Consider the following 15,734-nt stretch of genomic DNA (forward strand, 5'->3'; position numbering starts at 1 on the left):
TTTCTAATCACCTTTGTGACGTTGGACAAATCATTTAACCTCCTTAGGCTTTAACTTCTTCATCTGTAAGATGAGGGAGACAGATGAGATGGTGTTGAAAGTTCCTTCTGGCTCTAAATCTCTGATCTTGTGATAATATAAATGGAGTTTATATTTGTTAATAAAGGGAAAAGAGTCCATTGGAGTTTATCGTTTAGGAGAGAGACACAGTCAGATATGCAGTTCTGTCTTTGACTTCTTTGTGGTGTAAGCCCAGTAGTGAAATCTATGGTTCAGAGGTTCTATAGGAACCATTTTTTTGTGGGAGAGCATATAATTCTGACCTTATATCATCCAAACTGTGAACCAGTTCACAGCTCCACTAACATTGCATGGGGCACATAGTCCCTCCAATGTTGACTTTTTTTTGCGGGGGGGGGGTCATTTTTGCCATTTTGTGCAGTGTAGCTTTTGCATTTCTCTGGTCAGTATTTTAGAGCATGTATTCATATAGTCATTCTTTTATTTTGATAACTGTTTATGTATATCATTTGACCATTTGTCAATTAAGAAATGGCACTTGGTCTTATATATTTATATCAATTCCTTAATATGCCTAGGGTATCAGAGTTTTGTAAATGATATTTGATACCGATTTTTTTTTCCATGCTAAGATTTCTCTCCTTAGTCTTTCTTTAAAGCTCTTTCTAGTTTTAGGTAGCTAGGTGGCTACTGTGGGTACTGTGCTGGGACTGGAGTAAAAGACTTGAGTTTATATTTTGCCCAAGATACTTCATAGCTGTGTGATGCTATTAACTTCTGTTTACTTCAGTTTCTTCAATTGTAAAATGAGGATAATAATTGCAACTACCTTCCAGCGTTCATGTATATTTCTAAAGCACTTAGCACAGGTGCCTGATGTATAGATGCTTAATAAATACTTGTTTTCTTCCTTCCTTTACTAATGTTTTTAATGTAAAGCTTTTTAATTTTATGAAATTTAAATTAAGAATTCACCTCCAGTTATAGTTGTGAAAAGAGCATACCTTTTCCTGTAATTTTTTTAATGTAACATTTAAATTTAAAATATGCATCCACTTGGAACTTATTGTTATATGTATAGTGTCAGGTGTTAGTCTAAACCTAACTTCAGCAAAGTTGCTTTCCATTTTTCCCAGCAGTTCACACTGGAATGCCTTGGTATGCACATATACACACACACATACATACATATGTGTGAGTTTATCAAACACCAGAACTCTGATTGTTGTTAGTCCTTACTTATGTAGTCTGTTATACTAATTTAATTACCTTTAAAAAATCAGTATCAAATAGTATATTACTTATAATACAGTGTAAGTTCTAGTAATATTATGTTCTCCTAATTCCTAAATTTTGTTGTCAGTTTTTTAAATTTGTTTTCACATGAGAAATAAAATTTTGCTTTCCAAAGTGGTCTTCAGTAATCTGAATGGTATCCTACTTACAGTGATCGGTCAGCTATAGTTTAAAACAAATGAAAAAGAATAATTTAAATATTAAATTATTTTTTAAAAGTCAGAATGGTTTTTTAATTTCCTTGTGTTTTGAGGATCATATCTTTAAATCGTGTATCTTATGGCTTGAAATAATTAATTACCATTTTGCCAGAAGTGTCTCCCACTCTAGGCCATCCTCAACTCAGCTGTCAAAGTGAAAACAATGTTCTAAAGCACAGGTCTGACTAGATTACTCTCTACTGAAACTCCAGTAACTCCACATCACCCATACTCTGTGATCAAGGGCCACCAGCTTCCTTGTTCATCCAGCAAGGCGCTCCTGTCTGTGGGCATTTTTCTCTGGCAGTCTTCTGTGTCTGGAAGTCTTTACCTCTTCTTTTCCACCTTTTGGCTTCCCTGCCGTCCTTCAAGTTGTGGCGAAAATCCTACCTTCTCTAGGAAGCCTTTCCAATCCCCTCCCCCCTTAATTCTAGTTTCTTCCCTCTTTTGATTATTTCCAATTTATCCTGTATGTAGCTTCTTCATACATAGTGTTTGCATTTTATCTCTGCACTTAACACTGTTAGCTCAATGACTCTCTGTTGCCTTTCTTTGTGTCACCAGTGTTTAACACAGTGGATGGCACATAGTAGATGCTTAGTGAATGTTTACAGATCGACTGACTCTTTTGTTATCCTGATTTGATGGAACCCTTGGAAGCAATTTATTTTCAGAAGAGTTGATTCTGACACTTCTAAAGTTGCCACTTTGAAGCTGGTAGAATTTGATCCGTAGAGAAGGCTGTCATCACTCCCTGTCTCAAGTGGCTTTAGTGGTTTCCCATTTCTGCTAGGATAAAAGAGAAACTATTCTCTGTGGCATTCAAAGCACTTCACTTTTTGGTTCTGGCCTATCTTTACAGTATTCTTGCAGAATACTTACAGTCTTCTGTGTTATTGCCCCCCCCCACATTCTTTACTCTAGCCTCCTTCCGTCTCTGGCCTCTCTGCCTTTGAATAGGCTGTCACCTTCAGAAAGCCTTTCTTGATTCTCCCCAGTCATTAGAGTTCTTCTTCCTCTCTTTATCAGTTGTATTTATTTTTTATCTCTTATGTTTGTTTTATTTATATATATCCTGTTACTTTTGAATTTGTGTCCTTAGTAGAATAGAATACACGTAGAATACATAGAATGTTTTCACATTCTGAATTAATATGTTTTGAATGGCATATGCCAAGGTAGGAGAAAGAGGCTGTAGTAGAATATTGGTTCCCAATCTTTCTGACTGTGGATACTCTTTTTTAATTTCAAATTTGCACATCATTATATAATGACAGCTATTTCATCAAGAAAATTCATAATGACAAAACTATTCTGAATCCAGTAATGCTTTTAAGTGGATTTTAAATTTTAATAATCACAACAACATTTACATATGAGACATTATTTAATCCACAGATGGTATGTTTGCCTATTTATTATACTGTATCATTTAAGGAAATGGTAGGTGATGGTTTATGACAGATTTAGAGATTGGAAAGCTGGCTGAAGTGCTCACGGTTGCCCTAGATCTGGTTCCGTGTGTAGCTGACTTTGGTATTTAGGTTTCACAAAGCCATAGATGTAGAAAACCCCTTTTTATAGATAAATGTGGCAGGAACCGTTATTATAGTTTTCTCAGACAATTCTGAGTGTACAAAAGAAACATTCAGCCAGAATTCAGAAAGTTACTTTTGTGTGAAGATTAGTTTTCAGACTATTTTTCCTACAAATAAATCATCAGTTTTAAAAAATAAAACATTGCAAAACTGTGGACACAAAACATGCCCATAGCCTTGGAACCGCTAATATATGAGAGAGTAAGGACAACTAGGAATATAGAGTCTATATAGGGAAGAAATTCGAGATTAACTTTATTGGACTAGTTGGTTCAGAATCTAAAGCTTTTCAGTTGAGGCAGCTGGATTCAATTTAGCAGACCTAATGGTGCCCTGTAGGTAGCTCCTCCCCTTGTCTTGGGGGGGCCAGGGAGTACTGAGCCAGACACCTGTCAGTGATTGATATGCTTCTAGAGTAAGGGTTGTATGGGGTGTTAAGGGAGGACTGTCACCTCTGGGGTGAGGGCATGCTGAGCCCTTTTCAAGGCTGCTTATCCACCTTCAGTGTCCCCCTCCCTGTCACCCACCTTTCACCTGTGGCTCCAAGAAGCTGTAGCATGTACAGCGGTCGTATCCTGGTAAATTGATGGTAACTGATAGATCTCAAACCCATCACTGAGTTAAGGGCATGTCTGCCCCAAGCATGTGAAGACTTCCCCTGGTGGAATGGGCAAATGAGAACAAATTTCAGTGGCCATGAAGGTGGCTGAAGCAGATTCTGTGGATGCTTAGAACTTGCTCAGACGTGAAAGATACCAAGAGCATCTGGGGCCATTACCAGCCGTCTTGACTTTTGTCCTGCCATTGGACTTTGATGACTAGGAAGAGAGAGTGAAGCTGATAAATTTGTGCAACTCTGTGTCACTTAAATCCATTTCACTTGCAAGGCAAGACATCACTTGTGATGTCATTGGTCCTCTTCAAAAATGAAGAATAAACATCTGTTAAACATTTACTATATGCCGGGCACTGTGATAACCACTTTTTTACTATAAGCTCCCTCTTGTACACTTTTCATTGGTCCTTTGAAAACGAAGGAAAAACGAAAACTCCAGAGTTAGGGAAAGGCTGCTTTAGTTGAGATTTGCTGAAAGGAATGCTGTCTAGCTCTTGGGCAACAACAGTGTGAGAGAGTACTTCCTGGCTCTTTTCCCCAGAACACTAAAGGCTTAATTTAAGCTTATTGTTGTCTCACCCTACCTCAGAGGTTGTTGTGAGGATCACATAAGTTAATGTTTGTAAAGCACTTATTAGCACAGTGCTTGGCACTGGTGTCATATACGTACTTATCACCTTCTTTCCTCCCAGCTCTTTTTTTAGGCAAAGGCATACCACTATAAATTCTTCACTAGGGAATGAGATATTGCACTCTTGTTTGGATAACATTAGTCTGTTTGCATATTAGATGGGAAGGACAAAGTAGGTGGTATAGATGACTACCAAGTTTGGCTGGTGAAGGTATGGGCAGAGGAAGTGTGTGGTATTATTTTCATGGTAGTAGATAGATTGTGAAGGGGTAACTGATTTGGAGGGGTTAGTGGGAGGGAGAATGATGATTGTCATTTTGTAGGGAGATGGTCACTCAAATCTTAGAAATGAGCTACCTGAGAAAATGTTATTCTCAGTGAAAAGTATAGAGATTAAGACCAGCTCATTCTGTGGAAATCATATCACCTTAAACTGTACCTTCAACATGGGATAACTTAAATATTGGTTGAATAAGGCAATGAATTTAGTATATAATGAAAGAGACAACTTGAATTGTGTGCTTTGTGCTTTTCTTAACCCTCTCATGTAGCAGAGCATTTTGGCCATCTGCCTCCCTTCTCCTTTTAGCTTTTCTTGAGCAGCATAGCATGTCTTTATGTCGTCAGTTTCCAGCACGGTATCTTGCACATAATATTTAATTTGAGATATTTGAAAAGAATAGATTGTTGCATCAACTTAAATCCCAACACCCTCCTTCTGAATAGTAACTAATTTAATGTTAAAATTTTATTTTATGCGTTATGTGAAGAAGGCCTGGGGGGAAAAACAATCTGCAAAAATGTGGCAAAAAACAACTCTCCTCCTCCTCCCCCAATGACTTTTAGTTTTCCCCCCTAAAAATGGCATCTAAGTGAAGGAGGGAAAAACTTGTAGATAAGTCTCTTGGACCCTACTCTCCTTAAAAAGTCCCTTTCATCTTTATGATTTTCTAATGTATTTATTTTCATGTGGCTTCAAAAGGTACAGCTAGGTGGCACAATGCATAGAGTACTTGGCCCATAGTCAGGAAGACTCCTCTTCCTGAGTTCAAATGTGGCCTTAGATACTTATTAGCTGTGTGACCCTGGTTAAGTCACTTAAGCCTATTTGCCTCAGTTCCTCATCTGTAAAATGAGCTAGAGAAGGAAATGGCAAACCCCCCTCTTGTCCTTGCCAAGAACACTCCAGTTAGGGTCACAGAGAGTCAGATGTAACGGAAAAACAGCTCAACAACAAAGATGGCTTCAAAATACCTAGACTTTTATAAATTTTCAGTAACATTTATTTTCTGAAAAATAATGTGCATACATTTTAATCAGTAGAGTTTCTCTTTATTTAATATTCCTGGGTGCTTAATTAGAGAGGATTTGGGCGGGGTTTAAGATTTATACTTTGAGTTGTAAGTTTCATTTTAATTTTTGGCTTAACTGGTAGTTCCATTACTTACACATAAAGCTACTCTGATAGTTTCCTCCATATAAAAATATGCCAACAGCTTTACTCATAATCTTATCGATACAACCATATTTTATTCATGGAGAATTTATTTAAACCATATGCTGTCAGGTGTTGTGCTAGACATTAGGTATACAACAACAAAGTGCCCTTAATGAGCTTAGAGTCATTCTGCATTTATTGAATACCCAGAGGATATGGCTTTGTATTCTTACAGGATCTTAGACATTGGACTGATTGGCAGTCCCTTTCAAATCCCTCATTTTACTGATAAGGAAACTGAGGTGGAATAAGGTTAAAGTGATTTGCCCTAAGGTCTCAGAGATGCTCTGTCAGTTACTTTTGTACAAAAGTTTGTAAATTTTCTCATCTTTATTGACTTTTCTGCTGCATTTGACACTGTTGACTATTCTTTTGGATGGTATTCTCTTTTAACCTGCCTAATTGTTTGATTTCTCTTTTACCTTATCATTATCCCTATTTCAACCACCGATCCTGAATGTACCCAAGGCTTTCTCCTGGACCCTCGTGTCTCTCTATGCTTGGGATTCTTAACCTTTTTCTTGTGTGTGTAATAGACCACTTTGATACTCTGATGAAACCTATGGACCCCTTCTCAGAATATTTTTAAATATATAAAATAAAATACACAACATTACAAAAGAAACCGATTATATTGGAATATGTTTTATCAGAAATATTTCTAAAAAGTTTATGGACCCTAGGTTAAGAACCCCTACATTCTGCTCCTTCTTCGTGACCTCATTAGATTGTATGGGTTCAGTCATCATCTCTGTATACATGACTTCAAATTGGACATTTTGAACTGGATATTTCTTAGGCATTTCAACCTCAACATGTTCAAAATGAAGACTCATTCTTCCCTCCAAACCCATCTTTCTTCCCAATTTTACTGTTTCTGATGAGGGTATCTCCATCTTTCTAGTCACACATATTGACAGCATTGGAGTCATCCTCCCTTCTTCACTCTCCCCATCCCACGTGTCCAGTCAATTGCCTAGTTTTATTGATTCTACGACTGCAATACCTCTTACATTCTTCCCCTTCTCTCCACTTGATACAGCTAGTATCCTTGTCCAGACTCTCATCCACCTTTAACCTAAGACTCCTGGTTCTCAAAAATATCTTCAAGAAGAACCTTCACTTTGGCTTCACATCACAAGGAGGACAATTTGAACTTCTCTTTCAAGACTTGTCTTTGTTCTCTAGGGCATTGCTAGTTAATTCAGTCTTGCCTTTTTTCTTTCTTTCTTTCTTTCTTTGCCAAGTAAAGTTTCTGACAGTGGGATATATAGCTTTAAAAATAAATTATTACTCAATTTTGGTTGATTGTTTTAAGTTGGATATTTAAAGAAAAAAATTGCTTTGACTTATTTGGATTTGAGACTTCTCAGCTTTGGGATAAAGATAATATCAAGCCAACAAATCAAATTTAGAAGGTTTCAAACCAAAACCTTTAGTTGTGAGATTGTACTAATGGTAATCTATATCATTTTCTTTTTGTTTCATAATTTGAAAAGCTTTCATCATAGGAACATTATCATTTATAGAATGTTTTATTATGATGTGTATAAAAAAATCCTTTGATATTGCCATTTGACTTCCAGTTAGTCAGTAAGGCTAGTTCACTTTCATAACATTATCAATTGCTTTCTTTTTTCCCCTTAAAATTGCTTTTGTATTTACATCACCTTCATTTCTTCTTTCCTTTTTGTCCCTTACCCAATTAGTCATTCTTTGTGACAAAGAATGAAAAAGGACTCAAAAAAGAGTAGTTTTGGTTAAGTCAGACAACACAGTAATTGTATCTGATGGTATATACAATATTTAATACCCATAATCTGGAGCTAGCTTATCTCCCAACCCCTGCTTATACAAAAAAAGAAAGGGAGGTGGATTCTCAAGCCTTTTCCTAGGTCATGTTTTGTCATAATTACCTAGCATTTGAAGTCTATTTTTGTTGTTGTCGCCTTTATTATATACATTATTTTAGTTATTATGTATGTTGTTTTCTTAGTTTTGCTTACTTCACTTAATTTCAGTTCATGCAAGTCTTCTCATTCTTCTCTGAATTCATTTCTTGTGGTGCAATAATATTCCATTACACTCATATAATACAGTTTGTTTAGTAATTTTCCCATCTATCTACATTGTTTCCACTTCTTTGTTTCCACAGAAGACTGTTTTGTGACTTTTCTATCTTTAACCTCCTTGAGAGAATATAACTAGCTGTGGTTATCTCTACTTGGGGTTTAGACATCCAAGTCACATTCTAAATTATATTCCATAACGATTGGACCAATAACTACAGTTTCACCAACAGTGTATACTGGTGTGCCTATTTCAATGCAGCCCGTCCAATTTTGACTATTTCCATTTTTATCATTTGCCAGTTTGGGGTTTGAGGTAAAACCTAAGGGTTTTTTTTTTTTCAGTTAGCAGTTCCTGTATTGTTAGTGATTTAGAGTAATCTTTCATACGGTTGTTAAGCTTTGTCTGTTTTTCTTTGGAGAGCTATTTATTTCCTTTGGTAATGTAACTATATCTTCAAATCTAAGTAGTTGTTTCTAGAAAACAGAATAGTATTTCAGTTGATTAGATACTTAGTTCAGTGGCTCTCTAGTAGTAAAACATTGATTCAAGAAGTAGAATAAAAAACCTGTGGTAAATTCACTATCTTTCATAGCATAAAATATTTTGTCCGAGGATCCCATCTTTATTTCAACAGTCTTGTGGGAATACCCCATAGAATGTTTTCTTAACAAAAGGAATTGGTACCTAAAACTTTAGTTCAGAGAAAGTAGAAAAATAATCATTGTTATCTATATAAGTGGACTTTTTATTCTCCATTTTATGAAACTTTACACGGTAGAGGGTAGACATGTTCCCTGGAGATTACAACCTAATTGTGAAAAGTGGTTTTTCTTCTCTTTTTTTTTCCCTAGTGCTTGTTTTTAAAAACATTGTATTTCAGTGGTTGGCTTTCTTGTGGTCCTGTGTGTTTTATGAATTTTTAAATATTATTATTAGTAGCCCTTAGACTTTAGACTGAGAAAGAGGGAACCCCTGACTTGGAGGATTGTGTGAAAAAACAATATAAAAGCCTTAAAATCTAATTAGCTTATTTTATCCTCTTCATCATCATTCATCTTCACAAAAGATGTGTTCCTTGATTTTGTGTCCAAAGAGTATCTTAAAAACATGGGTTGCTGAAGAACTTTTTTGATACAATTGAAAAAGGAATGGAAACTAAACTTCCTTCTTTTTTCCAACCAAGTCTTCATAAAGGAAATTCTTATTTATTTTGTAAATTGTGGTTGTGATTATTAGTCAGATTCAACAAGTATTTGCTTTTATGTTTTAGCCACTTTTCTTATGCACCAAGAAAGGTAAAAAAAAATAGATCCTGCCTTCAAGGAGCTTGCATTCAATTGTGTAAAAAGCAATTTATACATAGAAAAAGAAATACAAAATATATGAAAAGTAGATATAATTTGGGGGAGAGAATATTCATAACTGGGGGAAATCTTAACATTATAGATCTTAATATCTATCTTAGTACTGGAAGATAGTGCTTAAATATAGGTTATCCCCATATTTTAAAGATGAAGAAACTGAGGTCCAGAGGGAAAGTGACTTGCCCTTGGTCATAGAAACAGTAAGCAGCAGAGCTGGGATTTCAACTCAGGTTTTTGGCTCTTCAGTTTATTGCTCTCCCCCTGTTACACCATGTTAAGCCACTTGTGGCAGTTGAGCTGAGTTATGAAGGAAACAGGATTCCCAGAAGTGAGTAGCAAAGTGAATTCTAGGCTTGGGTGGTTCTCTGCAAAGACATGTAGAAGGGAAACAGTATGTCTTCTATGGGAAACTGCCAGGTGGCCTGTTTGACTGAACTGAAGAGTATGTTAAGGAAATTAATTAATGTTCCTGGAGAGGTAAAATGGAGCCAGTTTATAAAGGGCTTTAAAAGTCAGAGAATTTTGTATTTTATCCTAGAGGCAAGAGAGATCTTTGCTTCAGGAATATTAATTTACCAACCAAATGGAGGATAGATTGGAGAGGGATGAGATTGGAAATGAGTTGGAGTAACTTAATTAGAAACTTACTGCAGTTCTGGTGAGAGATGTTGAGTGCCTGAACCAGAGTAGTTGGTAGGTGTGTGACTATAGAGGTCAGTGGTGTGAGATGTCATATTGTGGTAGAATTAACAAAACTTGTCAGTTGATTGGCTATGAAGGAGGAGATAGGAAGAGGGAAGAATAGAGTATGACTTTATGGGTACCAGTCTGGGTGACTGGAAAGACAATGTACCCTCAAACAAAATATGGAAGTTAGGAAGAAGGAAAGATATTTGGGAAAACAATAAGGCTTTAATTTTGACTGTATTGAATTTGATGTGACTATGAAAATATGTAATATGTAAGTTGACAATTTGGAACTGGAATTCAGGAGAAGATAGACTTAATGCTGGATATTGTGTTAATATTAATATTAATTGATATTAATATCTGGAAGTTGTCTGCATTGAAATGATAGTTGAATCTGTGGAAACTTAATGAGATCATAAAGGCAGGGTAGATCAAAAATCTTGGTTTCCTAATGGAACAAGTATGTATAGGGGTCATTGAGTGGATCCCTAAGGTAGAAAATATTTCAAGATATTCTTTGATATCTCATTTTTGGCCAAAATTTGGAATTACCTAGAAAGGAGTTTTTACTTTTTTTGTTTGTTATTTTTACTCTTTTCACTCCATGGGCAACTAAAAGATTCAATTGACAGAACAATTTAAATGATCAGTCATAAAATATTTTATACTTAACTATAATAAAAACTTTATCGTATTTTTGTAGAAGTTAATGATTTTGTGTGTGATGATATTAATGAGATACAAGGTAAAGAGTTGAATATTATTTTATGTGAAATTTTTTTAGGTGTACCCATATAAACAAAACATTGGTATGAATTTATTTTCCTTATATGCATCATTAGGAAATCAATTGTCAGATACTTTAAAGAGAAACTCATCCTTGCTTATGAATTACCAAAATTCTGTGCTTTCCATTAATTTTAAGAGTTCTTTATTGGGACTAGATTAATAGTAAAGCAGTACTTTTAATAGTATAGAATTCCAGAAATGAAACGGAATAACTCTATATGAAGTCTCCACAAAGTTTGTTCTGACAGGGAAGAGACAGCTGTGGATAGAGTACTGGTGGAATCAGGAAAACCTGAGTTCAAATGCAGCTTTAAATATTATTAACTTGTGTGACCTTGGGCAAATTACTTCTTAACCTCTGTTTACTTCAGTTTCGTCAGCTCTAAAATGGGGATAATAACAGCTTCTTCCTGACAGGGTTATTGTGAGGATCAAATAAGATAATATTTGTAAAGTGCTTAGCTTGGGGCCTAGAACATAGAAGGCACTATAGAAATATTTATTCCCTGTCCCATCCCTGACAATCATAAAAATTTAAATTGAGATGAAGATAAATTGTTATCACAGCTTGTTTTTCTTGACTGCCTAACATTTCTAATAATCATTTGTCTTTATGTCTTTACACTGGACTTAGTCTTTGGAGATCCTGATAATTCATTGTGAAACCTCCATATGAATATTATTAATGACTAATCAGATTGAACCTCTGCTCTAGAGCTGGATATATTAGATAAATAGTTTGCTCAAACCCTCAAAATATGACAGTCAAATTTGAAGAGAAAGAGTATCTTAGAATTTCGATTAAAAATGCATCTTAGGAGTAAAGATAGATTACAAATAATTATGCAGTCTCTTTAAGGTTTTGACCCAGTTTCACATGGAATTATAAGTTATTTTAATGGAATTGTATGATTTTCATAAGGACACATAAGAATTTTCTGGATGATCACCCTTTAGTGGAGATCAGTAGGTTTAAAAAAAAACATGCTGTAGTTTTTCTGATTTAAAAAAAATTTTTTTTTTTTAAGTGATACCACTTCAAAGTAGCATTGCAATTTCCTGAAGACAATCCAGCCCTCTCTCCTCCTGTTTAATTCTGGGACTAACTTGCTATCTATTTGTAATGTTCTTTTCATCATAACCACTTTTTGTGGAAAGGTGCTTCAATCATTTCATTATTGGCTCTCACAAGCTGTTACTTATGCCTAGAATTCTCTCCCTCTTCATCTCCTCCTTCTGGCTTTCCCTGGCTTCCTTAAAGTCCCAGGTAAAATTCATCCTTCTACAGGAAGCGTTTCCTGATCTCCCTTAACTAGTATTTTCCCTCTTGATTATCTCCAGTTTATCCGGTATATAACTTGTCTGTGCATGGTTATTTGCATGCTGTCTCTATTTCATTGAGTTGTCTTTTGCCTTTTTTTTTTTTGGTATCCTCAGTGCCAGGCACATTGTAGGAGCTTAATAAATGTTTATTGGCTGTCTGACTGATTGACCTGGCAGTTTTCTGCCAAGTTTATCCCATAGATCAAAGATCTCAAAGTTTATTGTAGATACAGTAGAATACAATTACAGTCCTCAGTAGATTTGTGTTCTCATCAATTTGGATGTTCCCTCCTTGTCCATCCTACTTTATTCCTAAGTTCTTTCACAAATTTACCAGAAAAGATCCACTGTGGAAGTCTTCCTTGCTTTCTCCTGACATCAGGATGATGTAGAGCTTGCTGGGGAGCCCTCTGGTTGTCTAAGTAGCATCCCTCACCCTTCCCAACTTACTAACCCTAGCCCATCTTTTGTTTCTGTGTTTCCATGAAAGTGTCTTTTACTCCTATTCTTTGAAATTTTCCATTTGTTACATGTTTTGACTGGCTCACAGCTACCATTTGTTTCTCCACTGCTTTCTGTTGGTAATAGTTTTTAATTCTTCTGTTGTAATTAATATTGTTCAGCCATAAAACTGCACAGGATAATATTGGTATTAAAAAGATAAGCCTTTGTTTCTGGGATGAAGTTTGGACTCATTCAGAATATCATTGCAATTTCCTGAAGACAATCCAGTCTATTCTCCTGTTTAATTTTGGGACTAACAACTCTCCATTTATACTATCTGGCCCAGATGCATACACACACACACACACACACACACACACACACACACACACACACGTGCAGACACGCACACAAGTGCACATGCACACAAAACAAATACCTTAAGTTGTCCATCCAACATCTTGTATCTGATAATCTGGACAACAAGACAGTAACTAAAATGTGCTAACAGAATCTAAGTTAATGTGCTTATATATTCCATCTTCAAAATGATTCTTGTGTTAAAGTTCAAAGGTCAGACTTCTCAGGATGTGTTGCCAACATTAATAGACAATGAATTCATTATGTAGGAGAGAAAGTATTTTAAAAGGGGGGTTGAGACTAAAAAAAGCTTTTACTGAGTGGCTGGGGAAAACCATAACAAAACCTGAAGAAAATGCTTTAGGTCTCCCACATTTCCTAATACTCAACATCCATTTTATAAATTCTTTTGATTTCTAGTGGTACTATATACCTCAGGTTAGTGGCTTTGTTAAAATTGACTTAGATGAGAAAACTTTTGGCAAGAAAACATATCATCATGCAAAAGCCTTGCAACTCTTCATTTTGAATTCTTGAACCTATCACTTTTACTGTCAGTTATTTTTCTGGTGATTATTATATCTGCTTGAAGGATTTCTGAACAGCCACAGTACTTTTAGTACTACACATTCCATGGAAATTCAGGGTTGCCATTTCTTTTTAAATTAAGAAGTCAACACTACCTTCTTTCTAACCTGTTATATGTTTACATGTATTTATCTTTACACACATACATACACACATATATGATGTATATATACACATATGCATATGTGTGCATATATAATACATATATGCACATATTCAGCCTTATAAATGAAGATTGAAAGTATGTATACAAATGATGATAGCATTCAGAATATTCGTCTTTATTTGCATTCTGTTCATTTTATTTGGCTAAAATTTCATAAGTGGTTGTTTATTGCAAATAAGTAGAACTTCTTACTTTAGAGAAATTGCTTCTTAGTAGACTATGGGAAAAGCCAGCTTTGGAAAAGACTTTGTGTACTCAGTCACTGGTCATCCACTTAAAAGTTTTGTTTGTTTTGGCTGTACCTTCAGTCATTATGAGAAGCTTCTGAATCGGACAAGAGAGCGTTTATTAAAAAAGTAAATAGATGGGGGCAGACTTTTTGTCTGTCCCATTTTCCCTCACTATGCACTACTTCTTTGTAGAGAGTTCTGGCAGATAGTTTTAGTTGGAAAGAGAGGGAAGTTTTTCACACCTGGTAATTTCTTGTTTCAGATAAAGCATACCTGCCAGTCAGTCCAGCCATCCCCAAGTTTACAAAAGAGTAATCTGTTAAGATATAATACAGAAAGGTTCTGTTTTCAGTTTTTTCTCATTTTGTTTTTATGTATCATATTGGATATTTTTGCTGCTTTTCTTATTTTTTGCATGTTAGTAATTTTGACGGCTTTTGGATAATTCCACTCTAGAGGGAGAACTTGGTGGGCGGTCCTTCCTGTGACACGACCCTTGAGTGACAGTTCTGTTTGATTGCCTCCAGTACTGTGAGGAAAGGACACGACTCTATGGTGAGGACTGATGGACATACATTATCTGAGAAAAGAAACTACCAGGTAAGACCATATTTTTTTCCCCCTTTTTCCATTGGTCACTTACTTTCATAAAATTGTTTAGCTATATGGTAGCCAAAATGATCAAATTAGGTGTGAATCAGTTTGAAAAATTGTGATTACATTTAATTTATATATTATGTTAGACAAATGAAAGAATTGCACAATTTTTTTGATATCAATATATTACTTATAGCCTGTCATTATGGATATTCTTTTAGAACTAAAATTTAAATTTTAGATTTTTTGGTATTTAGCCTACCCCAAATATTATTCTGGTGAACAAAAGTATTATTACGTGGTTGGTAGTAATGAATCAACAACTCTTTTCCATAAAATTTTGCTAAAATTGAATCTGTACTCTTGTATTCAAGTTTTGGAAATACTGTAATGGGAATTTTGACAGAAATGGAAGATGGCAGATAACACAGTAAGTGAGAAATGTAACAATTTGATACAATGTTTGTTTGGTTGTTGGGGCATTTTTATTATGTTGACTTTACCAATTGCTTACTGTACCTGCAGTTCTACTACTTGTTCTCTCCTTCATAGAGCCAATCAATAATATCTGTTCTCATATCCAACCATTAGGGCAAATTAAATAATATCTGTATAATAGATAGCTTTAAAAAAACAAGCATTTCATTGAAATTTAATTGAGGAAACTATCATTTGGATGACGTTTTTTAAAAAGTGGCCTTTGAGTATTTTTTCAAAGATGCTCCATTTTACATAGTGCCCTCCTTTACCAGTAATTCAGAGGAATGAACTGAGTCGTCTGATATACATATACTCAGATTTCAGTGTGAGGCTTTTCCTTTCCACTTCCTTCTCCCCTTTCTGACTATTACAACTTCCCCTTCAGTTCTTGTTTTACTCTAGATTCTAGATTAGTGGCTCTTAACCTTTTTTTGTATAATGAACTTGTTGTTCATCTGACAAAACCCACAGACCACTTCTCATAATAAAATTTTAAAATGCGTAATGTAAAATACATAGGATTACAAAGGAAACTAATTACATTGAATATGTTTATTAATTATTTTTAAATATTAGTCCATGGATCCTTGGTTAAGATCCCTTACTTTAGATGCACTTAAAATAAAGTTGTGAATAACAAGAATGATAAAAAGGAAGGAAGAGAGTGGAGCATATGCTTATGTCTCCTCCTCTTCTTCCTCTATTCTTCTTCTCTTCTCTTCCCTTCTCTTCTCTTCTCTTCTCTTCTCTTCTCTTCTCTTCTCTTCTCT

At 35.2% G+C, this 15,734-nt stretch overlaps 1 protein-coding gene across 3 annotated transcripts in view; it reads left to right on the forward strand.

Annotated features, from left to right (window-relative positions):
- Positions 1-15,734, forward strand: part of CNOT2 (CCR4-NOT transcription complex subunit 2) — a 174,141-nt gene that overhangs the window by 54,314 nt on the left and 104,093 nt on the right. For all 3 annotated transcript variants that reach the window (XM_027872728.1, XM_027872737.1, XM_027872744.1), the window contains exon 2: positions 14,344-14,487. In XM_027872728.1, coding sequence (XP_027728529.1) covers positions 14,440-14,487 — 48 coding nt within the window. In that variant the 5' untranslated portion in view covers positions 14,344-14,439. The remainder of the gene's footprint in view (positions 1-14,343; positions 14,488-15,734) is intronic.

This window comes from Vombatus ursinus, unplaced genomic scaffold, assembly GCF_900497805.2.
Source record: "Vombatus ursinus unplaced genomic scaffold, bare-nosed wombat genome assembly UNPS02003292.1, whole genome shotgun sequence".
Taxonomy (NCBI): Eukaryota; Metazoa; Chordata; class Mammalia; order Diprotodontia; family Vombatidae; genus Vombatus; species Vombatus ursinus.